This window comes from Nipponia nippon, unplaced genomic scaffold (assembly GCF_047370975.1).
Source record: "Nipponia nippon isolate SJK-2023a ecotype South Korea unplaced genomic scaffold, ASM4737097v1 scaffold_18, whole genome shotgun sequence".
NCBI lineage: Eukaryota > Metazoa > Chordata > Aves > Pelecaniformes > Threskiornithidae > Nipponia > Nipponia nippon.
Window position 1 is genome coordinate 78,080 of NW_028262334.1, and position 24,983 is coordinate 103,062.

Below are 24,983 nucleotides of genomic sequence, written 5' to 3' on the forward strand. Positions count from 1 at the left end.
AAAAATCTTTATCACAAACAAGGCGATCTCAGTATATGATGATGGCCCTTGACAAAAGCAACTTCTCTTACTTCAGAAGACATTGGACATGAGATCCCTGGGTTTCTAGAATGACTAAATTTCAAATCTAAATAACAGGTGCTTTATGCTGGTTTGGTTTTTTTTAATTCATTTCATGTATCTACTCTTTCTAAGGGTTTAGGGCTACATGCTTCCCTTTCTCTAGGTTTGGCTGAAAGGAACTGGTAGGCATTCTTCTTGAGTGGATGACCTAAAATATATTTCAAACTCAGTCTTAGAAAAACAGGAAAGCATAGTACTTAACTAAAAATTATTCCATAACACAAAAATACAAAGGCTACAAAAAGAATCCTTATTTACAACATAATTTTCATGTAATTTTCTTAAGTAAATGTAATGTTCTTTTAGCAGCTTTATAAATATATTATTACGCATACATGCATACACGCAGAGAACTAGAGATTCTTGAAATCCTTTAGTAGCCACATAATTTGAGCTATTTTTCAAGTATAAATGATAGCACAACCCCCAACCATTTATTGTCATTCTTCATTCTGTCATCACTAATAGTTTTAACTTTCTTTGCAACTAACTGGGGCAAATGTATATCCAGTCTGAGCCATCTGGGGGTGTGGTTTATGAAGTCACACATTATACAATGAGTGCTTTAAGAGAAACTTTGCAGAAAAGGACCTGGGGGCCCTGTGAACACCTAGTTGAACACAAGCCAGCAGCATGCCCTTGCGGCAAAGAAGGTTCATGGTGTCCCAGGCTGCATTAGGCAAAGTATTGCTAGCAGGTCGAGGGAGGTGATCCTTCCCCTCTGCTCAGCACTGGTGAGTCCACACCTGCAGTACTGTGCTGTATTCTTCAGCACGAGAGAGATGTGGACATGCTGGAGAGAGTGCAACAAAGGACCATGAAGATGATGAGGGGACTGGTTCATCTTTCCTATGAGGAAAGGCTGAGAGACCTGGGAGCTGTTCAGCCTGGAGAAGAGAAGCTCAGGGGGCAGAGGGCGATCTTATCAATGTGTACAAATACCTGAAGGGAAGGTGCAAAGAGGACAGAACCTGACTCTTTTCAGTGGTGCCCAGGGATAGGACCAGAGACAATGGGCACAAACTAAAACACAGGAGGTTCCTTCTGAACGTCAGAAAACACTTTATTATTTTGAGTGTGATTGAGTACTGCGAGGTTGCCCAGCGAGGTTGTAGAGTCTCCCTCCCTGGAGATATTCAAAGGCCATCAGGACATGGTCCTGGACAGCTGGCTCTGGATGGCCCTGCTTGAACAGGGGAGTCAGACAAGATGACACCAGAGGTCTCTTCCCACCTCAACTGTTCTGCAATTCTGTGATTTGAGAGCAGACACAGCCCATGCTTGTTGAAGGCTTCCACTCTTTTGTTCTAAAGGATTATGTTGTCTCAAAACATAATGTATTATTCTACAGCAGTAATGAATGATGTAATAGTATTTAGTATAAATAACATAAATGTATTAATTACCCCTCTTCTGTCACTACTATTAGATTATCAATTAGCTTGGGACTGTTGGATTTAGTAGCAGCTAGGCGGTCTCTACAATTTACAGGAAACTGCCCAATATTCTAACAGTTTCAACTTTGCTTTATTCATACACGACCTACACTCCAAATGTCCTCAAGATGGCAATGTTTCAAAGCACCAGGGTGATGCAAGGCCACATGGCATGTTGAAGCACTTCTAATGCTGAGCTAATTGTTCCCAAAAGTACTCATCAAATAATTCATATCAACATATTCTCCATTCTGAGCACCTTCCAAAGAAATGTAGAAAGTACACAGCACATCAGCAATGACTTCTTGGCCAGCTGACACATTTCATCAGCTGCTGTAGGCCTGCACCAATTGTTTGTTCATTTCCAACACAGTTCTGCACATTTAGTGATATTTGTGAAATGAACTGCAGTGAGTTTGGGCAGCAGACTGTGGACTTTAGCATAAAAAATAACTATTGAACATTTGCACATACAAAACAGGGAATATTGCTTAATTTTAAATAGACGAGTGAACATTTATGGAATGTTTTCTTGGACCAGCCATTGTTAGTAATCAATATGCAACTGATTGTGTTCACAGGGGCCAGTCTCAGTAGTGATGCTATTTTGGAAAGAGTGAAATTAGAGGTATTTCAAAACATTTCTGTTTAATATGATAGGCCAGAGCATATGGAGTACTTTAGTTAACTGTCGAAAATATGAGAGATTCAGAAGTTTAGAAGATAATTTGGCATGCTTCATAGTTCACAGTAATAACAGATCATCTGTCAAGATGAAAAGAATGAAATCTTTACAAAGTAAGGCCAGATCTTAAAAAGTCAGTGGCAAAACATTTTGCCAAGCTGAAAGCTAAGAACATTTTTCCATTGCTGCCATCAACCGCATACATACTGGATAGGAGCCAGTCAGTCTCAATAAGCAAACTGGATGCTGACATTTACACTAGAGAAAGGGGGGCAAAAAGCCAGCCCTGAGAGATTGGAGGAAAGGAGTTGGAAGATACGCAGAGATTAACTGCATTCAGAATGATGGAGACATGCCGCAGCTTTATGGATAAGCAAACAAAAACCACAATGTTTTCCAGCACATGGTTTCATGAAAGATGACAAAGACCAACAAGGTGTGAAAGAATTTTATTGATCTGATTGTAACAAAGAGCTTCCTTACTATTTGATATTTGGGGTTGTAGTTCATTTGTAATCCATTTTATCAAGCCCTGTGACAGAGGGCCTTCTTGATGCCAGGAAAATGCTGACAAAATTAATGGACAGCACTTCCAAATTTCTGGGCGCCTGAATGGGTGACCACTGACCTAGCCACTGTGATTAGTGGTCACATTTTTACTTCCAGCATGAACTATTAAAACACGCTTTTTCAAATGATTTCTTTCATGCTGGTCAAGAACACAGGACCCAATCTTCTATTATTCTCAGCTTCCAGGGGTACTTCTTTACAGCACTGTGCCCATTACACTTGCTGCAGTTTTGTGGCACATCAAATTCAAGCTCTGTATTGCAAATCACCAAGGTTTTTTAGTTGCTTTTTGCTTTTGTTTTTCCAAAGCTAGAACAGTTAAAATAAAGGCATGAGGACTATGAAAACTGGATAGGAAGAGAGACGGAAACAAGAAAATTGAATGCCAGTTATTTTGCAAAATCCATTTCTGTATTTGAAATTTCAAATAAAAAATATGCTGTTGGGCCTGCATATTGTTGCTTTTGAGTTTTCCTTCCTTGAATTAAAGTTTCCATGGAAATCCTCTGCTAATAATTATTTTGCTATGCTTCTAATTACAATCCCACTGCAAGTCTTGCCAGTACCACAGCAACCTCCCTTCACAGAATATCACATAGAGGAAGAAAAAGAAACCATCCAGCAAAAGCAAAAAGGAGAATCTATTAAAATCAGAAGTAAAATGCAGCTAAAAATTATAAAATCTTAGCAATATGTATACATATAATCTGTTTGTTACAGACAATAATTTGGTGGTGTTAAGTGCAATCTGGTTTTGTCTGTCTTTTCTTTTCTTTCTTTTTTTTTCCCCCCCCTCCTCTTCTCGCTTTTAGGTTTCATTTTCCAGGCTCAAACTCTGTGTAAATACAGTTCTTTTTTGGAAAGTTGTCAGAAATCTCATTAGTCTCCTGCACTTTTTTTCAGATGAGGATGCCAAAAAACATTAGGTCTTCCTCTTATGGAATTGTTGTCTGTCTATCATTTCCAGCAGACTAGCTGCAAAACATATTAAAATCAAGAAATATAACCTGACATTATTAATTAAATGCAAAGATTTAGGGGCAAATCACCACTGGACCAAACTACCACGGCCAATGGTGTGTTCTCATCACTTGGCAGAGACAGGGTACCTGCCTGTAAGGTGTGTGTAAGCCAAACAGAAGTTTTTGAGCCCTGTACGGAAGATGAAGGACCAATGCCTGTAAAACAGTTTATATATCCCACTTCCTTCCTTAAACTTCAGTATAAACCAAATTAGAAACCAAATAATCTATTCTAGGATCACAGAAGTGTCTGTTACATCACTCTGCCATCACCGTGTGCTAGGCTGTAGTTTGGGCAGTTCTTCCTGCAGGCATGACAAAGCAATGGAAGGAAAGGCTGGCAAAAATGCAGCCCAGATGCATTAAAGCTCAGGTGCACCACTGCTCACCTATCTCTAAACAGGCCGTGTGCTCCCTGATACATGCATATAGTGCTATCACCAGGTGCAGAAAAAGGGCAGAGCATTGAATCTGTTTTGACCTTAGAACACCACAGTGTCTCAGAGCCAAGGAAGTACACTTCTGTTTGACTCTCTGACACGGAACCTGTGACAGAGATTGCTCACATTGGGACTTGCAGTTTTTCAGTGGTGGTAGTCCAGCAGGTATTTTCCTTAAAGGATACAAAATTCAGGAAGCATTGTTTCTCCCAGGCAGTTCACTCCAGATGCTGCATCTCCTAAACTTTTACAAATCTCAAATTTACCTGTGTGATATCTTTAGTTTCCATTGCTCACCACAGCCATACAGCGTCCTGCTAGCACTGTCCTACATCAGGAGAAAAGTGACAGAACTGGTAACCTGCAACTCGTTATTAGAGTAAGAAAACAAGAGGAGATGTTATTCAAAATTTATTTAATATCAGGTTTCTTTCTATCTTTCACGTGCCCTTATTATGCAGTCACAGAATTAAATCGACACTTTTAGCATGTTCATACTGTCTGATGCAGTTCACCATACTCACATCAGAAGAGTCACTTTTGCTGTCTTTTACATAAAGCATTAAGCAGCAGAAGCAGTTTCAAAATTTTAATGCCAAAATAGGGGCAATTTTTAAAGCAATCAAACCATATGGAAAAAGAATTGAAAAATTGTCAGTTGTTGGGACTGGCAGTTCTACATAAATATTGTACATTCATGATGTTAACTACACATTAACTACTAGTCATCCTTTCTTTGTGTTAGAACTGCTTTTGCAGCCACCTGCCCTAAATATCAAATGTAGGATTTATGTGAGTTCCTACTCTTTACTAGTTTGTTCCATATATACAAAGAACAGTAAAATTAACACTATATGTACAATTTAAAAAATTGCCACATGACTACATTCAAATGGATATGAAGAAATGTATCATCTTCCTGTTTTATTGTGGTTGGTCTCTGTTTTTCAGATATCAAACAAGTAATTCTTCTTGGCTGTGTATTTGGAATAGTTGGTCTTGCAGTCCTGGCACGTCTGACTTTCCTATGTAGAAAAGAGAGGTAAGACTTAGAATCATAGAATCATAGAATCGTCAAGGTTGGAAAAGACCCTTAAGATCATCGAGTCCAACTGTCAACCTATCACTGCCAAGTCCATCTATACCATGTCTTCGAGCACCATATCTATCCGTTCTTTAAATACCTCCAGGGATGGAGACTCAACCACTTCCCTGGGCAGCCTGTTCCAATGCCTGACTGCCCTCTCGGTGAAGAAGTTTTTCCTAATATCCAACCTAAACTTCCCCTGGCACAACTTGAGGCCGTTTCCTCTCATCGTATCACTTGTTACTAGGGAGAAGAGACCGACCCCCACCTCGCTACAACCTCCTTTCAGGGAGTTGTAGAGAGTGATAAGGTCTCCCCTCAGCCTCCTTTTCTCCAGGCTAAACAACCCCACTTCCCTCAGCCGCTCCTCGTAAGACATGAGCTCTAGACCGTTCACCAACTTCATTGCCCTTCTTTGGACACGCTCCAGAACCTTGATGTCCTTCTTGTAGTGAGGCGCCCAAAACTGAACACAGTACTCGCGGTGCGGCCTCACCAGTGCCCAGTACAGGGACACTATCACCTCCCTGGTCCTGCTGGTCACACTATTCCTGATACAGGCCAGGATGCCATTGGCCCTCTTGGCCACCTGAGCACACTGCTGGCTCATGTTCAGGCAGCTGTCAACCAACACCCCCAGGTCCTTTTCCACCAGACAGCTCTCCAGCCACTCCTCCCCCAGCCTGTAGCGTTGCATGGGGTTGTTGTGACCAAAGTGCAGGACCCGGCACTTAGCCTTGTTGAATCTCATGCAGTTGGCCCTGGCCCATCAGTCCGGTACTGAGGGTGCACTCAATCCCCTCATCCAGATCATCAATGAAGATATTGAACAGGACCGGCCCAACACTGAACACTACTCATGACCGGCCGCCAACTGAATTTGACTCCATTCACCACCACTCTCTGGGCTCGGCCGTCCAGCCAGTTGTTAACCCAGCGCAAAGTGCAGTTATCCAAGCTGTGAGCAGCCAGCTTCTCCAGGAGAATGCTGTGGGAGACTGTGTCAAAGGCCTTACTAAAGTCCAAGCAGACAACATCCACAGCCTTCCCCTCATCCACTAAGCGGGTCACCTTTTCATAGAAGGAGACCAGGTTAGTGAAGCAGGATCTCCCATTCATAAACCCATGCTGGCTGAGCCTGATCCCCCGGTTGTCCCGCATCTGCCGCGTAACGGCACTCAAGGTGATCTGCTCCATGACCTTTCCTGGCACCGAGGTCAGGCTGACAGGCCTGTAGTTCCCCGGATCCTCCTTCCGACCCTTCTTGCAGAGGGGCATCACATTAGCTAGCTTCCAGTCATCTGGGACCTCCCCAGTTGACCAGGACTGCTGATAAATGATGGAGAGACTTCTCACGTTTGGGAGCAGTTTGCTTACAGAACTGCTACTCTAAACTCATCATTGTACATCAAAAACTAATTTAAAAAAATAGAATGAAGCCATCAACCCTTCTAAATTCTTGTATATTTTGCAAATGTCTAGGTAATTTTCATATGCTACCAAAAGTTTATCATTTATGAAAAAATTTTGAGGGAGTTTAATATAGTCCATAGCACTCAGCAGGGCTGTATATTTGGATAGCACTAGAGGATGCAGTCCTTTGTATAGCAGTAACAAATTTTGAACGGATAAATTTTAACTAGGGAAGGCTTATTAGACAATTATTGAATCATGAAAGTCTGTCATCTACTGTATACTCTTCTGGATATCAGGGTAAATATAACTCTATGACAAGTCATATGTTTTTATATAAGAAGAGAAAGAAGTAGTCCTACATACTGTAGGTTTTTGAAAACTTCTGCCTCTGCACCCAACTCTGACAATCATCCAGAAAAGGAGCTGCTCTTGGTGTTCACAGCTAGGACCATACTTACATATTAAGATAGAGTGAGGTATCTTAAAAAGCATCAAGGCCAATAGAAATATACAAAAATCCTAATCATTGAATGCTATGTGCTTTTAGATTTCTTTCTCCTTTAACAAACAAACAGAAAAACAAGTAGGAGCTATATTTTCAAGCTTTCCTCAGCCACCTTTCTGTCCTAAAAGTGGAAGTTAAGTTTCTCAGATAATCACATGATTCTATGAGCAGAGATTGGGGGAGGGCTGGGGGCAGAATCACAGTATTCAGAATAAAAATTGCAGGAAATCAAAATACCAAGGTGCTCAGTAAATTGGTTTATGTTTTTCCCTCTCAGTTAGTTGTGAGGGTTGCTAGGTAGTTGTAAATGTATCTATTAATATTTTGGTGATATGTTTCTCTTAGCAAAAACAAAAGCCAGTGTAAGGTCCAGAATTTGCCACTGAATACCAAGTTTCCTGCTCACTCAGACTTTTTTCCTCTGTCTTTTTTGTACTCAAAACCCAACCTTCTTGCCAGACCCTTCATTATCAGTGCTTTCAAACCAGTGACATTTGCCCAGTTTCTCCTCTTGCTCCTATAATTTAGACCATCATACTAGAAAAAAGAAATTGATTGTTGCACAGGGATAACAGCAAACCTTCAGTATTCTCTAATTTCATCAATGTTGCTCAAATAGAAGGAGTGCTACATATCCTTCAGTCACTACTTTTGGTAATTTAAATATTTTGAATCAGAAGTGTATGACTGGGCAGGGATATTGTTCCTTGGGGGAGGTATGCACTGGCATTACACAGAATTGGTACCTTAAAAATCGGTGCAATGTTACTATTCCACCTAACCCAATATTCTTCTTACCTTGATCTAAGCACTGACATTATGGTAACTACTTTAACAGTCATCTCTAGCCTTTTTTTATTTTTTAAACTTTTTCTTTGTCTTTTCTTCCAAAGATACAAAGGCAAACAGAAACTTGCTTCAGAGGTTCCAGTTGTATCTGAACAAGAAACAATGAGATTCCAGAGGAGTTTTTAATGAAATACAGAAAAAGCATAGCAGAGGATTAAATTGTCCACAGCAACAAAAATAGACTTTCCAAACACAAACAATGTTTTTATATAGTATGCTATCATTTGATTTCTGCTTTCAATACAATGAGTGTTGAATTGTATGGGAAATGGTAACCAACTTCCTGGGATTACATCATGGCAGGCTCAGCCTACTGTCTATCATGAGCAAAGGATAATGCTTCTGAAAGCATCAGTCTCAAAGTTACGGGCATTAGTTTCTCCTAACAGTCACATCTCTGCCAGCAGAAGCAGAGTTCTGACAAAATCAAAAGCGTTCATGATTTCTCTGCACTTTTACTTGAAAGCTGGTAAAATGAAAAGAATCCTAGCCTACTATGCTAGCCATTATCAGAGAAACATTTGCTTTCTCTGGGGCTGTGTAAGGCTGACTTAGATGTGAAAGTTGATGCACAGTCAGATGGACTACTGGCAAGTCAGGTGGGATTTGCAGATTGTTGGGGTTTTTTAGTAGGGAAGGAGAGATATTGAAGATATTTAAACATTGCATTCTTACACTTTGGCAAGTCTCTGAATACAGACTCAAAGTGGCATTTTTGTTTCAGTTCTGACCTAAATTTAAAAGGATACAATTGAGGGCGAGGGAGGGCGAGTACTCAGAAAATGAAACCATTCCTTCCAGGTTAACTTATAATGAATTGTTTAAAATCCATCTTTATTCAACTATCCAATTAGAGCCCCTCTTCAAAACAAAACAAAACAAAACAAAACAAAACAAAACAATCTGTTACCTGCACTGGAAATGTTTTGCAAAACTTGCAATGTTTTCCTTGAATAACTGCAACATGCATAGTGTTTCTTTTTTAATATCTAGCTGTATTACATTGTGTTTCATTATCTTCATTAAAAAGTGATTTCTGAATCCTTTTACCAAAAAAAAAAATCACCATTTGCTTTTTCCTACATCCCAAAGGGTTTGTGAAGTCAATTCTGTATTGTGCAACTCTTTCTGATAGTGAAAGAATTTTTGCAGGTAATTTGGTCTGGTTTTCTAAGGTCTTTAATTCATAAACTACTGGAAAATCATGGTGGTTTCAAAAAGCAAGGACAAACTATGTACCAAATGTACAGGAAAACTAAATGAATGAAACAGTACAGATTTTACATTATAATGGGATCAAGACAAATTGAAAGAAATGCCTCAGACCATGTATTATGAAGTATAAAATTATTCATTACTTATTAGCTGTCATTGCTGTTGCCATGGTTGTTGTTTGTAAACAGAGACCACAAAGCACAAACAGAAAATTACAAAATGAGAATGAGTGATCTTGAGCACAGTAAGTTGAAATACAAACAATTCTGTACAACAAAAAGAAAAAATCTTGTAAAAAAAAAGAACTTTGAAAGAAGACTGGGGAATGATCATTGGCAACAAACTGTCTGTCCATTGCCAGTATGCTACAGTTTAAAAAAAAAAAATGTGGAACTGATGTATACACATGTATCAACTCTGTGTTCAACTGATTAGTGGAGAAAGTGGGCAGCAGGATGAACACAGGTTATTTTTGCGCAGGAGTGCTGGAAGACTGAACTGGCCTTTTGGAGATACATAAGGTTGATTTTGTGAACTTCGTTATCAATAGAGTGTTAAAAATTTGTAAGCCTTCTCTCTTCCAGTGTCCTTAAGGAACAGAATGCCAGATAAAATGGAATCAAAATTGGGTGAATGGGTAACACAGTGGGATCCCAGTCCTTGGAGAGGAGAATTTTGTGGGTCATTAAATCACAAAGTAGTAATGTCTCATATGCTGTTAGACAGCATGTACCACAAGGAAGTGCTGCATGCACACACAATGACTTGTAACAGAATGCTAGCAGCACTTGATGTCAATAGCTCTGTTGGGTTTGTGTGGCAAGGTTTTGGTGGTGGTGGTGGGGCTACAGGGGTGGCTTCTGTGAGAAGCTGCTGGAAGTTTCCCCTATGTCCAACAGAGCCAATGCCAGCCAGCTCCAAGATGGACTCGCTGCTGGCCAAGGCTGAGCCCATCAGCGACAGTGGTGGCGCCTCTGTGATAACATATTTAAGAAGGGAAAAAAAATGCTGCACAATTGCCGCTCAAGAGAGAGAAGTGAGAATATGTGAGAGGAACAACTCTGCAGACACCAAGGCCAGGGAAGAAGGAGGGGCAGGAGGTGCTCCAGGCGCCGGAGCAGAGATTCCCTTGCAGCCCATGGAGAAGACCATGGTGAGGCAGGCTGTCCCCCTGCAGCCCATGGAGGTTAACGGTGGAGCAGAGATCCCCCTGCAGTCTGTGGACGACCCCATGCCAGAGCAGATGGATGCCTGAAGGAGGCTGTGACCCCGTGGGAAGCCCACACTGGAGCAGGCTCCTGGCAGGACCTGTGGACCCATGGAGAGAGGGGCCCACACTGGAGCAAGTTTGCTGGCAGGACTTGTGACCCCACAAGGAACCCACGCTGGAGCAGTCTGTTCCTGAAGGACTGCACCCCATGGAAGGGACCCACGCTGGAGCAGTTCGTGAAGAGCTGCAGCCCGTGGGAAGGACTCACGTTGGAGCAGTTTGTGGAGGACTGTCTCTCGTGGGAGGGACCCCACGCTGGAGCAAGGGAAGAGTGTGAGGAGCCCTCCCCCTGAGGACGAAGGAGCGGCAGAGACAACGTGTGATGAACTGACAGCAACCCCCATTCCCAGTCCCCCTGCGCCACTGGGGGGGAGGAGGCAGAGAAATCGGGAGTGAAGCTGAGCCCGGGAAGAAGGGAGGGGTAGGGGGAAGGGGTTTTTAAGATTTGGTTTTTATTTCTCATTATCCTCAATCCTACTCTGATTTGATTGGTAATGAATTAAACTAATTTCCCCAAGTCGAGTCTGTTTTGCCCGTGATGGCAATTGGTGAGTGATCTGCGAGTAGATGGGGGGAAAAAAAAAAAGCTCTCTTTCTGCATATGCGTTCAGCATTCTCAGAAAGCAACACTGCTCTTTTTCTTTGGGTTCCACGGTCTGTTAGCTGTTGTGTGTTTCTGTGTTTGTCTCCGCATGTCTGTATCACTGTGGCTATGCGTGTCTCCTTGCGTCCGTGTGTGTCCAAATGTTTAGATGCCTGTGCGTGCGCGTCCTTGTGTCCCTGTCCGCCCGCCCATGTCTTGTGTGTGCGTGGACTCCCACGCGTCTGTGTCTGTGTCCGTGCCTGCCCGTGTGAGACCCAGGGTCGGGGCGCGGCCCGCGCTCCTGGGGGCGGGGGGGGGGGGGGGGGGGCCTCTCCAGCCCGGCCGCCGAGCGGCTGTGCCCGCGGCGCATTCTCCCGCCGCGCTCCGTGCGCGGGCCGCGCCGACACGGCTCCGCTGCCCGGTCGGTGCCTCTTCACAGTTTTAGAACGACGCCCTGAGTCGCAGCGTGCGGCGCTGGCACCTCGCCGCCGGCGGAGCGGCTCACGGCCGCGTCCCTCAGAAAGGCGCTGCTGGGGCGCAGCCCGTTGGCGCGCACCCGCGGCCCCACCGCACCCGCGCAGAGTGACTGTGCGCGGGCGGGAGCTACACGGAACCAGTACGAAGTTTGTAGCGTTCTTTTCACGTCCCCCCCCGCCCCGTCCCCCTGCTTCAAGGGATGAGAGACGTGCTGCACCTGCGCTCTCCCATCTGCTGGCAGACAGCCCCCGCGGGACCCCAGCCTGGTGGAGGGCGAGCGCGGGGTCGGGACAGCGGCTGGCCGCAGGCAGAGCCCCCGGCTAGGCCGCCAGGCTGATGGGCTCCTGCCCGGCCTCTTCCGCGGCCACAGCGGGGGACTGGGTGCGAGCGGGCAGAGGGGAGCGACGAGAGCGAGACACGGGGCGCTGCTGGGGCGGAGCGGGGGGGGGGGGGGGGGGCGGCTTGCCAGGCCGCTGCCTCGCTGACGGCGGGGCGGCCCTGCCTGCGAGGAGGGCTCCGCAGAGCCCCTGTGCTGGCTTCGGAGCGAGCACCGGCAGCCCAAACCTGTCGGTGTCAAACGTAAAAGCAGCAGTTCTGCGGTCCCGCGCTGCAGCAGGTTGGGATGTTGGTCTCTATCCTTTCCTGTCACATGGCTGGTAATAGGATCCCTCATCTGCCACTCGGCACCTCGCCGGGGCGCAGTTACAGGACACATGCTGTAGGGCCTCCGCTTCCCGCACTTCGCGCTCTTCCCGGCCGTCTGCGACCGCCTCTGCCCCCGGAGCGCGGCGGCTGCCGCCTGCGAGCGCGGCGCGGCCCGGCGGCCGCTGCCCATGGAGCCCCCCGCCCTCGCCGCCGTCCTGGCCTTCTCGGGGCTGGCGCTGAGCTGCTGCCGGGAGCCCGCTCTCTCTGGTGAGTGACGCGTCGCGGGGAGCCGGGAGGGGGGCGCGTTTGGGGCTGCTCCCCCGTCTCCTCGCAGGGCTGCGCGGCGAGGGAGCCGGGCAGCCTCTCCCCGAACTCCGCAGACTTGCAGCTGGCGCGCAGCCTCCCGCGGAAGGGCTCTGCCGCCCGGCAGCACCTCTTCGAGGTCGCGACGACGTCCCTTCCTGCTCGCCAGGTCGGTGCACGGCTCGAAGCTGCTCCTGCAAACATGCAGAGGGTATTTTTGTGCGCAGTTCGCAGCGTGTGCGTATTTGAGGGTCTCCCTGTGTTCGCTGAGCTGGGAGCTCAGGAAACTGTATGAAAGCATGAGGTAAGAGGAAGAAGAGCAGCACATTTATCTATCAAAGTTGGTTTGGTAGCTAGATCTGCAGAACAGAGGCATCTGCAGGGAGAGGGGAGTGTGGGGCGTGGGTACATTTACTGGGAAATGAAATAGCGAGTGGCACCAGGGTAGAATCAGGGCTGCAGAGCCAGAGCTTGGAGGGTGGCTATCTCGCCTGTCTGCAGCATGCTGCCCATTTCCCTGTCAAGCACGGGCTCCTCTGACCATTCTGGTTCTTCTTCAGCCAAGGAGTTTGGGAAGCCTGGAGCTTCGCTACCTGTTAGTGTGATTTTTCACTTAGAAGTTCTCTGCACCCTTTTGCCTTCATGTCAGTTGTTACTGATGATTTCAAGTACCATGGTTCTCCTCTGATAAACGTTGGCCCTGCTTCACGAGATCTGAACTGGCTCTTCCAGATGATCACAGTGTCACAGCCATCAGACGCATGGCCCCCCGGATACATTTTGTGTATTCTAATCGTTGTTATGCTTTATAACATAGAATTTGCTCTACTTCCTTTTACCTTGAACAGATATTTGCTCATCAAGTAGATGCACTCAATTAGATTTGGAAAATACTTACATAGACTTTCTCGGGGAAAAAAAGCCTTTTACCAGAAAGAGAACTCAGAACGTAAACTTTACAACTTCTCAGAAGTTACCTGAAGTGAGTAAAATGTGAGAGTATTTTCAGATAAGCGTGTAGGGAGCTGCCTAGACAGGGACGTATCTAGACCATGTCTAACACTGTTCCCAGTACCATTAGGACATGTTTGGTGCACACAGTAGGTACTCCTTCTTTTGCTTGAGTTGAAGAATTTCTTGTAAGGTTTCTGAGCAGAACTGCGGGCAGAACACTCCATATGTGACCATGTCCCTCACAGCAGGCTGCATGACAGCAAGTGAAGGATATATCCCAGTGTGAATGTTTGGTTCATAGGCTATTGAGAGGATTCTATCTGTTTACGCACCTGCACTCCCATCCTCCAGCCAACTTCTTACTGCATGCACCGGCAGCCGCTGAAGGGGACAGAGATGCCTGAGCACAAGCAGCTGGGGCGGGGGGAGGGGGAAGAATATATAATGCCTCCGAGGGAAGGGGTAGCAAAGGAGAATGGATCTAGAAAGAACTGCCACCTGTGTGTCTTCTGCTAAAGAACCTGGAAACAGTGCAAATCTACACTTCAGCAAGGACCTGTAATTCATATGCCATGTACAAAATCTGCAGAGTTGCTAATCTGCACAAACCGTACCTCAGGATCTTCTTCTTGACCCTTAATCCCACAGGACCAAAATGGGATCAGCTGGGTCAGGTTGCACTTGAAGCGAGCAGAATTCTGAAATGACAAACATTAATATTTGTTTTGTAAGGCAGTTTGTAATATGGTATGTTTTTAATGCCTATTCCTTTTTTATCAAATGCCTGTCTTAATAAGTTTATTGTAAAATGCAGTCAAAATACAGACTGTGTCACACCATCATTTACTAAGATAGGAGAGAAACTTCAACTTCTGGAATTGCCTTATGAAAAATTACTTGAATTGTCAGAAATTAGAGTGAGTTAACAATCGTTTTTGCACATAGTACTGTGCTACTTTTCACGGAATGTTTCTGTTTCGCTGTGTGATGTCTAACAGTTTCTATTAATCCAAACACTGACATTTGCAGCATTCAAACTTCAGTCATACCACATTTCTCAAGTGAATCAGACATGAGAGATGGGTTAATAGATTGCCTAACATTAAAGGACTGTCTAAATTTGGTAAGTTTTGTATTACAAGGCCAAAGAGATGGAAATGCCTTCGGCAAATTTGAGTTTCAGTGAACAAATGTTATTGTATATACTCAGTGCAATAAGTTCTCACTTCTGGTTTCTGTATTGATAGTGTTCATTTAATTTCCCCATCAGAAATGTATAAGACTATCAGTCTCTTCTTCCTTTCTCTGTTCTCTTTCCATATAGCAATACTGGGTCACCATGTCCTTGGTTTTCTTCACAGCTGAGTCTTTCCTTTGAGCTGCTATTTCAGCCTTCTCTCACAAACCTTGTATCTCTTGTCATCTTTTTCTGCCTATGTCTTGCTGATTCAGAGAAGCAGTTCTACTTGCTATGCCTTAAGCAATCGTCATGGAAATACTCGAAAAAGCATTTCTAACCAGACAGATAGAAAATGAAATAGTTCGTCAAACACTTCAGCATGTCATGCTTGTACATGCATAGAGCGTAACTCAAAATCCAGAGGTATGTGAATGGATTTAGGCAGGATGGAGCCAAAGAAGTGGGAGAGAGGCAGGGATTACATGCTGCCAGCTGCAAAATTTGCATTCTTTGTCATATCACACCATAATGGTTGTGCAGTTGACCACTCCCTCCATCCACACAGTGGCTATGGCCCATCCTGATAAAATTTCCAAAGGGATTCAGTCTGCCATGCTTGACAATGGAACAACAGTTTTAAAAATTCACAAAGAAAGAAAACAAATGGGTGTATTAAGGAACAGAAATTCTTACGGGGCCACATCATGCATTCTTATTTCCAGTGATAAAGAATCACAAGACAAACAAGTGTGTTTGCATCTTGTGGCTGAGGACCATCCAGCAGCTGCAAAGCTGTGGCTAATATAGCATGTTTGTATTGTATGAATAAAAATTAAAAAGGTACGAAATACATATTTTTAAGCATTAGAAATAATGGTAACTGCCTCTTATGCTCATATCCTAATTTGCCTGCTTCCAACATATTCCAGAAAGGGTCTGGCCAGTCAGATAACATTTACCTTTTTCTTTTTTTTTAAATGAAAAAGGAAAAGTGATGAAAAAGTTATTTAATTGAAGGTTAGTAACCAAAGTTTCACAAGAATAGCAAGTTCACATATATAACAACTCACGCACTGCCAGGGAGCACAAGTGTGGAACTCCACATGTCTGTACATTTCCAGGAATGTATGTTCTTACAGGACAAACAGATGTTTAAGTCAAGGTTTGATCAAATGGCAGGTGACTATTCACTGTGACTACTCTCTGGTTTGGACCTACACTAAATAAGACTCTAGTTCTGGCCAGCAAAAATTTGAGGACTTAAAAAAATTGTATGTGTATGTCTGTGTGTGTGTCTGTGTGGATATGTAGAATGAGAGAGACATGATTTTTAAATTACATCCAGAGTGCCCCTACACTGCAAAGAAGAAATGATCCAAGTGCCTTCATAGCATCACATCAGAATTTAACTGGCTGATTTACCAAAAGGGGAGTTATTTTCTAGCAATTTTGAAAACTGCAATTTTAAACAAAGATCATTCTTTCCTGAGTTTTTTTTCTTTAGTTTGTATCAACTGTTATGTTGTGGGGTTTTTTACTGTTACAGTGTAGGCACCCAAACACAAGTTTTGCTAAGGGCTTTTGTTATATTAGTATTAATTGGAACAGTAAAGTATTGAAATGTAAAAATACTACACTAGTTTTTCACTTGGGTGGGTCTAAAACAGCCTTATACTTTGCCAAAGCATTTATTTTGCATCATAACATAATACGGAATGAGATTATTTTTTTTCTGACCAATCATATGACAGTATGCAAATTAACTTTTGGTTCAATCGATAAAACTGCATCTTCAAAGAAAACCATTGCACTGCTAAAAATATTTTTAATAATGACCACAGAAGCCATATTTGTCTCTTTGATCTCTTGAAGCTTCTTCTGGTTTTAATCAGTGTTCCCACATGAAGAACTGTGGCAACCTATGATAATAGAATCCCTATTCGCATCCATAGGGAAACAAAAATGTTCTCATCTGAAGAAGGTAATTTGGTGTTCTGCCCCTTCCATCCGTGGGCCCCTGCCTCTGTTACTGCTGGGGTATCTTGGCATCAGTTAAGTGGTTTCTGTCCTTTCCTCTGCGCATTACTCTCTCATTGAAGTGTTTCTGCTGTCTAATTATACCCTTTCAATCAAATTAGAGACTGCAGCATCTGGTTAGTGCCTGTAACTGTTGCCATCTGCACCTAGATACAGTGCTTTCATTTAAGGAGGAGTGCTTAAATTGCAATCTCTAGCAAGAACTAGGAGAACAGTTTAGGTAGAATGGAAATGACTTAAAACTCTTCTTAGAACACTATGCAAGCACATATATCAAGCAACTGACACCTAGTCATTATCGGACATGGTACCTTTGTTTCCGTATACTTACATTCTGCTTAAGCATTTTTCTGACTCTTCTGAAAGGCTGTAAGAAAAACAAGTGAAAACTGAGCAGGCACTTACAGCATGTAAATTCAAGGAACCTTTATTTCTTGCTCCAGCCTTACAGAACATTTAATATTCTGGCTATCACACCACTGTAATGAAACCCAAGATTTAAATAGCAGCCACTTTCATTTAGCTTTCATTAATCTGCAGATTTTTAAAAGAAAGCCTTGCTTCTTGTTTGGCAGTAGCTGGTAGGATAATTTCTGGCCTGGATAGGCAAGTTTCTGGTTGATAATTGTTGTCAACCTTTAATCTCCCCGGCCACTAGTCAGCACTCCAAGTAGCTTCCAGAACTTAAAGCAAACAAATAAAGCAAGTAACTTTATTTTTTTCAGTAAAATAATAACAAGTTTGTCATTCTGAATTTTCAGTCTCAAAAGCTACGTACATGCCCCAAACTTAGAAGAGCACTCTAAGAAGTCATTTAAACCATCCTGAAACCTCCATCTCTTCAGTCTGCAATTTGTAATGTCACTAAATATATGTCTTTGAGAAAATACGGACTTTGAAGAATGCTCAGAAGACTTATAAGATTTCCCACTTGTCAGCCAGAAAAGGAAGAGTGTTTGAGAAGTAGATAGCTGTTTTCTTTGCTTTTAATCTCATTTGTACAGAAAAGACTGCAGATGAAATTCAAATGTTTGTATTATTTCTATCTGTGGTAATGTGGCACGAAGTGAGATTTTCTCAGGTAGCTGGGCCTCTTGCCGTTAAGAACTTCAGAGATTAAAACCAATATTTGGAAGTCCATCTTAGAAAATCGTTGGAAGCCAGTGCAGATTCTGAAATGTCAGTGTTTTATCATCAGTGCTTTATTCAGTAAAAAAGTCAGTCTGTTATATTCTGCACTACCTTAATTTTTCAAATGATCCTAAAGTGGCGCCCATGTGGAGTGCAGGCAGCCATACAGTCCCAAAGTAACAAAAGGCATAAATGATCATTGTAAGGTCCCTACATCGAAGAATAAACCGAGACAGATGGAAAAAATTTCTACTACAGCTGCTGTTTGATCTTCCAAATGTTGATCTGGCTCTAATAAAACTAATTGTGAACCTGTATCACACACTGAGCATTCACTCATAGTGGACAACCATCACCAGGCTTATTTTCTGCTTTTTCTTTCTAGCAGTTGCCACTCAATACGTACTTATCTAGTCTCAGTATTCATTTAAAAAAAAAATAAAAGAGTTATTTTTCTGTCAACCATGGCACCTGATGTGTTGAAAACAAAACAGCCCTGACAAAACACTGCTGTCCATGTTTTCTCACTAAAGCTCATAAGCATTATCCTGTACAGAAGGACCTGTTGGAACCTTCCAGCTTTTCATGACTAGAACCACTGCAATGGTTCTACCTCTGATTAATCCTGTTTGCAGACATCCCCACGAAACAGTGGAAGCAGCAGGGTCATTAGGCAGTTAATAGAGTGAAATCATCACAGACATTGATTTTAATCATGGATTTGACACAACCTCTACTTCAGACTATGTCTGAAACCCAGCTGACTAAGATCTTAGAAATATGAGGAGGTCAGAGACTTCAAGATTTGAATGGTCACAGCTTTCTCCATGTACTGTCTAAAACCCTGGTGATTTAATATAGGTTTATGGTTGACAGGATAGTTTAAACTGAGCCTTGGGTGCATGAACAGAAACCATGTGACAAATCTATCAAGCACAGTGGCACTCCGATGCCTTCTAGGAAGCTGTCAGCCTTAGCCTCCACAATGTGCCTTGCTGTCTTTGCCAGCCAGAGAGGACTTGGATACAGTGCAAGTTCTGTCATAGTATACCATAGTCTTACAAAACTTTAAGGAATAAGGCTTGCTGAAATTCACAGAACTGGTATTAATTTGAGTCGCTGTTCTGATGATTCCAAGCGAAGGGCTTCATAGCCTAAAGTAACATGGAAGTATCAACCAACATAAGGCAGTTGGATGCAGTGGGTGTCAGAAGAGTAAAGGAGAGGTGGTTGTTGTTCATTGCTTTATTTTTTTTTTCCCTCCCTTCTACATGATCATAATCTACCAAAGAAAAATCAGGGAATTTGAGTAAACCCAAGACTTTTACCAATAGTGTTCAGTCCACTCTTTTCTGACTGTTTTATTTAGATGACCTCTTCTGAATTAGTTTTGTGCAGACAAATCTGGCTGACCTTTTTTAAACTCATCTTTTCACAGAATTCTTGCACCAGTGGTGCAAGATGAAAAGAAGGACAGAGGTTCTAACCTCGTCTTCTCCAGAATCTCTTAGGACTTCTGCCTTTAAAGTGCAGCCTACGGATTTGAAATGGAGAGAACAGTGGTCTGTCTGCAGATGAAACATTCACTTTGCATCTTCAACACATTGGGAATATTAATTTCATAGTGAGACCACTAAGGTAGTGTCTTGGCTGAGGTGCAGCAAAATATGGTGAAATCACTATGTGTCATAAATAGAATTCAGCTGTTTACTGCCAAGATATTGAATATGCTGAGAAATCTGCATCCATGTTAGTAGGAATTTTATAGAAAACAGTGCAAGATATATCTCAGTAGATCTCAAAGCTGGTTGTTCAAGGTAAAAGAATGTAGGACTGAGGACCTGATTTTTAAATGCCAATATTTACTCAAAAAGATTGCACTCCAATGCTATGGCAAAATTATTATTAATCATTAACAAAATGAAAATTTCCTAGCAAATTCCCTGTAACACAAAAAGGTATGTATTTCATTTGATAACAGCTGCTAAATTCCATAACTTAAAGTTTTAATTTCAGTTTTTCTGGGATAATCAATGATTTTACACAGTATCTCACTGCCTCCCCCTTCCACATCTAGATGCTAACAAAGCCAGGGGAGCTTCACTACAGCTCGGCTGGCACATTTTTCCCAAATCTCTTGGTAGTGCAAAAGAACACAGGAGGCACTGTTACAGCTACCTGTTGTCTTGGGAACAAAAAACTGGGGCTAAGAGGAATGAAGACAGCTCTGACTCTTCCTTTTGTGCAATGTCCATAAAGTACTAGTGCAACGAAGTTTGAAGAAAATGTATTAAAAAAAAAAACCGAGACATGAAAATGAAAGGCAGTCGCTACTGCAAGTTAAAGCATGGGCCAGTCTTAGCAGATCCTGAAATGGGCTGATGTTAACTTCAGTTTAGTCTGTGTGCCAGATTACATTCAGGTATTGTAGCATTCCTTGAATTTCTGAGTAGATGTTAGTACATACTGCTTCTCATTTAGAAGTGAGAAGCAAAAAAAGTAATAGCACTAAGCTGAAGTAGACATCTTTTCTGGATGTGTTTATCACTTCTCACAACTGCTTCTTTATACTGTAAGTCATTTTGTTTATCCAGTTTGATTATGTTTTCCTCTCTTTTCTGCCAAATTCGTCAGCTTATATTTTTCAGCTATGACACAGAAAAACTTTTACATTAACTGCAAAGCAAGAGAGGTATTGAAGAAAGTTTTAACACTGTGGTGACTTAAAGGTTTGGTTTTTTTCATATGTTTAAGCAAATATCTTTGGTGGCCTGAATACTGGAAACTCAGATTTGCATTTTCAAGTAAATGTATGCAGCTCACCTGCATGGCTAAGGCAGTCAGGTAAATTACAGTAGGGAGGAGTATTGACTTGAAGCTTGTTTTTGTTAAATTAGATAGCTTTCTGTCCATGGATGATAGCAGTATACATTAATGGCTGTGCATACACCTCTTCTGTGTGCCTTCAGCAACAAAATTCCATTTAATAGAAATCCTAACTTGCCTAGGCATGAAAATGCGCACAGAAACATCACCTTTCATCTGCTGTGTAATAAAAACAGTGAAATAATCGTTATAATTGCACCATTCTGATACTTGTGGGCCCAGACTAAACTCATTTCAAAGGCATGGTTTTAATAATATGTTTTCCCTTCTCCCACAGTATTTCTAAATACAAAAAAGGTGTACTGTTAATATCAGGATTAAGCTGGGGGTGGGTTTTTTTTTCCTCTTCCAACTGCAGCCACACAGGTCTTTCTAACCTTGTTTTGTAAAGTATATCTCATGAGGGACACCTGAGATCAGTATACTTCACTTCAGAGCACTCTCCCTTTCCCTCAGGGCAGTAGAACATTTCTGCAGCTGTTACATGGTTTCTGCAGAGAATACTATCAGATAAAACAGAAGTTTGAACAGCCTGGAGTTAGTAGGAAGCGTTTGTGACTTTCCCCAGTAATGCTACTCAGTACAAAGAAATGTTTACAGCAGTGTAACACAGCAGTTTTGATTCTGTCATGGACTGTTGTATTTTAATATTATTTTTAAATAAAGGCATGGATGATAAATGTTACTAAGTATTAATTATAAACAGAATGGACTTATTTATGGTACACTAATTATAATGACTGTTTCTGGAAGATGATCACAGAATCACAGAATGGTTGAGGTTGGAGGTGACCTCTGGAGGTCATCTTGTTCAACCCCTGTGCTCAAGCACAGTCATCTAAAGCAGGTTGCCCAGGACAATATCCAGATGGCTTTTGAATATCTCCACATCCTCTCTGGGCAAACTTTTCCCGTGCTTGGTCATTCTCACAGTGCATTTAATCAAAAATGTTTTGCCTTTTTAGTAAAGGTAAAATTGTTCATGCATATGAATATTTCTTTGATCAGAAGATGTAATTAATGGCCTGGCTGAACAGAGAGCTATGGCTGGAACTCGGGAAAAAAAAGAGAGTTTATGACCTTTGGAAGAAGGGGCAGGCAACTCAGGAGGACTACAAGGATGTCGTGAGGTTATGCAGGGAGAAAATTAGAAGGGCGAAGCACAACTAGAACTTAATCTGGCTACTGCTGTAAAGGACAATAAAAAATGTTTCTATAAATATATTAGCAACAAAAGGAGGGCTAAGGACAATCTCCATCCTTTATTGGATGTGGAGGGAAACATAGTGACAAAGGATGAGAAAAAAGGCTGAGGTACTTAATGCCTTCTTTGCTTCAGTCTTTAACAGTAAGACCAGTTCTCGGGGTACCCAGCCCCCTGAGCTGGAAGACAGGGTCGGGGAGCAGAATGAAGCCCCCATAATCCAAGGGGAAATGGTTAGCAACCTGCTATACCGTGTAGACACACACAAGTCTGTGGGGCCAGATGGCATACACCCAAGGGTACTGAGGGAGCTGGCGGAGGTGCTCACCAAGCCACTTTCAATCATTTATCAGCAGGCTTGGCTAAATGGGGAGGTCCCAGTTGACTGGAAGTTAGCTAATGTGATGCCCATCTACAAGAAGGGTCGGAAGGAGGATCCGGGGAAATACAGGCCTGTCAGCCTGACCTCAGTGCTGAGGAAGGTTGTGGAGCAGATCACCTTGAGTGCCATCATGTGTCACATACAGGACAACCAGGGGATCAGGCCCAGTTAGCTTGGGTTTATGAAAGGCAGGTCCTGCTTGACTAACCCTATCTCCTTCTATGACAATGTGACCCGCTTAGTGGATGAGGGAAAGGCTGTGGATCTTGTCTACCTAGACTTCAGTAAACCCTTCAACACCGTTGCCTACAGCATTCTCCTGGAGAAACTGGCTGCTCATGGCTTAGGTGGGCATACTCTTTGCTGGGTAAAAAACTGGCTGGATGGCTGGGCCCAAAGAGTTTTGGTGAATGGAGTTAAATCTAGTTGGTGGTCAGTCAGAAGTGGTGTTCCCCAGGGCTCAGTATTGGGGCCAGTTCTGTTTAATATCTTTATCAACGATCTGGACGAGGGGATCGAGGGCACCCTCAGTAAGTTTGCAGATGACACCAAGTTGGGTGGGAGTGTTGATCTGCTGGAAGGCAGGAAGGCTCTACAGAGGGATCTGGACAGGCCAGAGTGATGGGCCAATTGCATGAGGTTCAACAAGGCTGAGTGCCAGGTCCTGCACTTGGGTCACAACAACCCCATGCAACGCTACAGGCTTGGGGAAGAGTGGCTGGAAAGCTGCCCAGCGGAAAAGGACCTGGGGGTGTTGGCTGACAGCTGGCTGCATCTGAGCCAGCAGTGTGCACAGGTGGCCAAGAAGGCCAATAGCATCCTGGCTTGTATCAGGAATAGTGTGGCCAGCAGGACTAGGGAAGTGATTATCTCCCTGTACTTGGCACTGGTGAGGCCACACCTCAAATACTGTGTTCAGTTTTGGGCCCCTCACTACAAGAAAGACATTGAGGTGCTGGAGCGTGTCCAGAGAAGGGCAACGAAGCTGGTGAAGGGTCTAGAGCACAAGTCTTACGAGGAGCGGCTGAGGGAAGTGGGGTTGTTTAGCCTGGAGAAAAGGAGGCTGAGGGGAGACCTTATCACTCTCTACAGCTACCTGCAAGGAGGTTGTAGTGAGGTGGGGGTCGATCTTTTCTCCGACAAGTGATAACAAGTGATAGGATGAGAGGAAATGGCCTCAAATTGCACCAGGGGAGGTTTAGATTGGATATTAGGAAAAAAATCTTCACTGAAAGGGTTGTCAAGCACTGGAACAGGCTACCCAGGGAAGTGGTTGAGTCCCTATCCCTGGAGATATTTAAAAGACCTGTAGATGTTGGACATGGTTTAGTGGTGGACTTGGCAGTGCTAGGTTAACGGTTGGACTTGATTATCTTTTCCAAGCTAAACGATTCTGTCATTCTGATAAGACACAGCAAAGCCAAGCAGCATGAGATTTGTAGTTCATCTGAGACGGGGATAGTGTATTTAATGACTAGAGAAATCATTCTCTGACTTGATTTCTAATTTGCTGAGTATTAGGAAGCTGGGAAAACAAACAAATGGGAGAAAATATGAGCGAGGCAGAAGAATACTGACCTGTAAGTTTTAATCTGAAAGCATAAATGCTTTAGTAGCAAATCAGAGTATCAAGATTATACTCTACCAAAGGAAGTCCCTTTCTAAGGCAATTCAGGCCAGAGAAAAAATGCCTAGGAATTTTTCTAAATCAGGATGTAAATGTTTACAAGATCCATGCCTACAAAATCTTTCACTTTATAACAAAGTACAGATATTCACAACTTTAGTTAAACTGGCATGAGATTTTGGGTAGCATGCTGATAATTGGCAGACTGATAACATCCATCTAATTTCATTTTTGGAAAATTAACAGTTACAGATTCATCCTAATGAGTAAAACATGGGGAAAACAGTAAAAAATGTAGTATGCTTATTCAGAAAATGCATGTTAATTTTATTAACTACTCTTCAGACCTTATTGTCTTATACATTGTTTAGTAAAGTAATGAAATCATAACCTCTTCAATAGATGTTTGACTGTGAGAGAAAACTTAAATCCCAGATAGCATCTTTTGTTGCCTAAACAATGCAGGAAACATGTTAGTGAAAGGAAACATGGTCTCTTGGGGATGGGGTGGAGGGTGAGGGAAGAACAACTGAACACTAAACATACATACGTTCTTTCTCTTTTTCCATTTCTTTTTCTTCCCAGAATGTTATACAGCAAATGGGGCTGACTATCGTGGCACTCAGAACCAGACCTCCCAATATGCAGGGAAACCTTGTCTTTTTTGGAATGAGACCTTTCAGCATCCTTATAATACTTTGAAATATCCCAATGGGGAGGGAGGGCTTGGAGAGCATAACTACTGCAGGTAAGAAATATCTCGTTGCTACTAACGTTGCCTATATACCCAGTGTTACTTGAAACAGTTGACACAAAATTAGGAAACTTCCTGTTGTATAGTGAAGAATGTCAGAACCGTGGCTATCTAACAGCTTTTGTTTTATCCTGTAATCAGTACCCTGGATCTACAAGCACCATTAGTAGAATAACTTTTTCAACCTAGCTCTCACCCGAAG

The 24,983-nt window shown here is 42.9% G+C and overlaps 2 protein-coding genes across 4 annotated transcripts in view; both read left to right on the plus strand.

Moving 5' to 3' along the window:
• The window catches only part of SUSD2 (sushi domain containing 2), a 28,419-nt gene extending 17,368 nt beyond the window's left edge, over window positions 1-11,051 (plus strand). Inside the window, exons 14-15 of one of the 2 annotated variants that reach the window (XM_009474407.2) lie at window positions 5,228-5,318; window positions 8,178-11,051. In XM_009474407.2, coding sequence (XP_009472682.1) covers window positions 5,228-5,318; window positions 8,178-8,259 — 173 coding nt within the window. In that variant the 3' untranslated portion in view covers window positions 8,260-11,051. The remainder of the gene's footprint in view (window positions 1-5,227; window positions 5,319-8,177) is intronic. The other variant, XM_087754852.1, reaches the window with a different exon arrangement.
• Window positions 11,052-12,376: 1,325 nt separating this feature from the next.
• Window positions 12,377-24,983, plus strand: part of KREMEN1 (kringle containing transmembrane protein 1) — a 40,460-nt gene continuing 27,853 nt past the window's right edge. For both annotated transcript variants that reach the window (XM_087754481.1, XM_087754482.1), the window contains exons 1-2: window positions 12,377-12,590; window positions 24,613-24,775. In XM_087754481.1, the coding sequence (XP_087610607.1) occupies window positions 12,512-12,590; window positions 24,613-24,775 (242 nt within the window). In that variant the 5' untranslated portion in view covers window positions 12,377-12,511. The remainder of the gene's footprint in view (window positions 12,591-24,612; window positions 24,776-24,983) is intronic.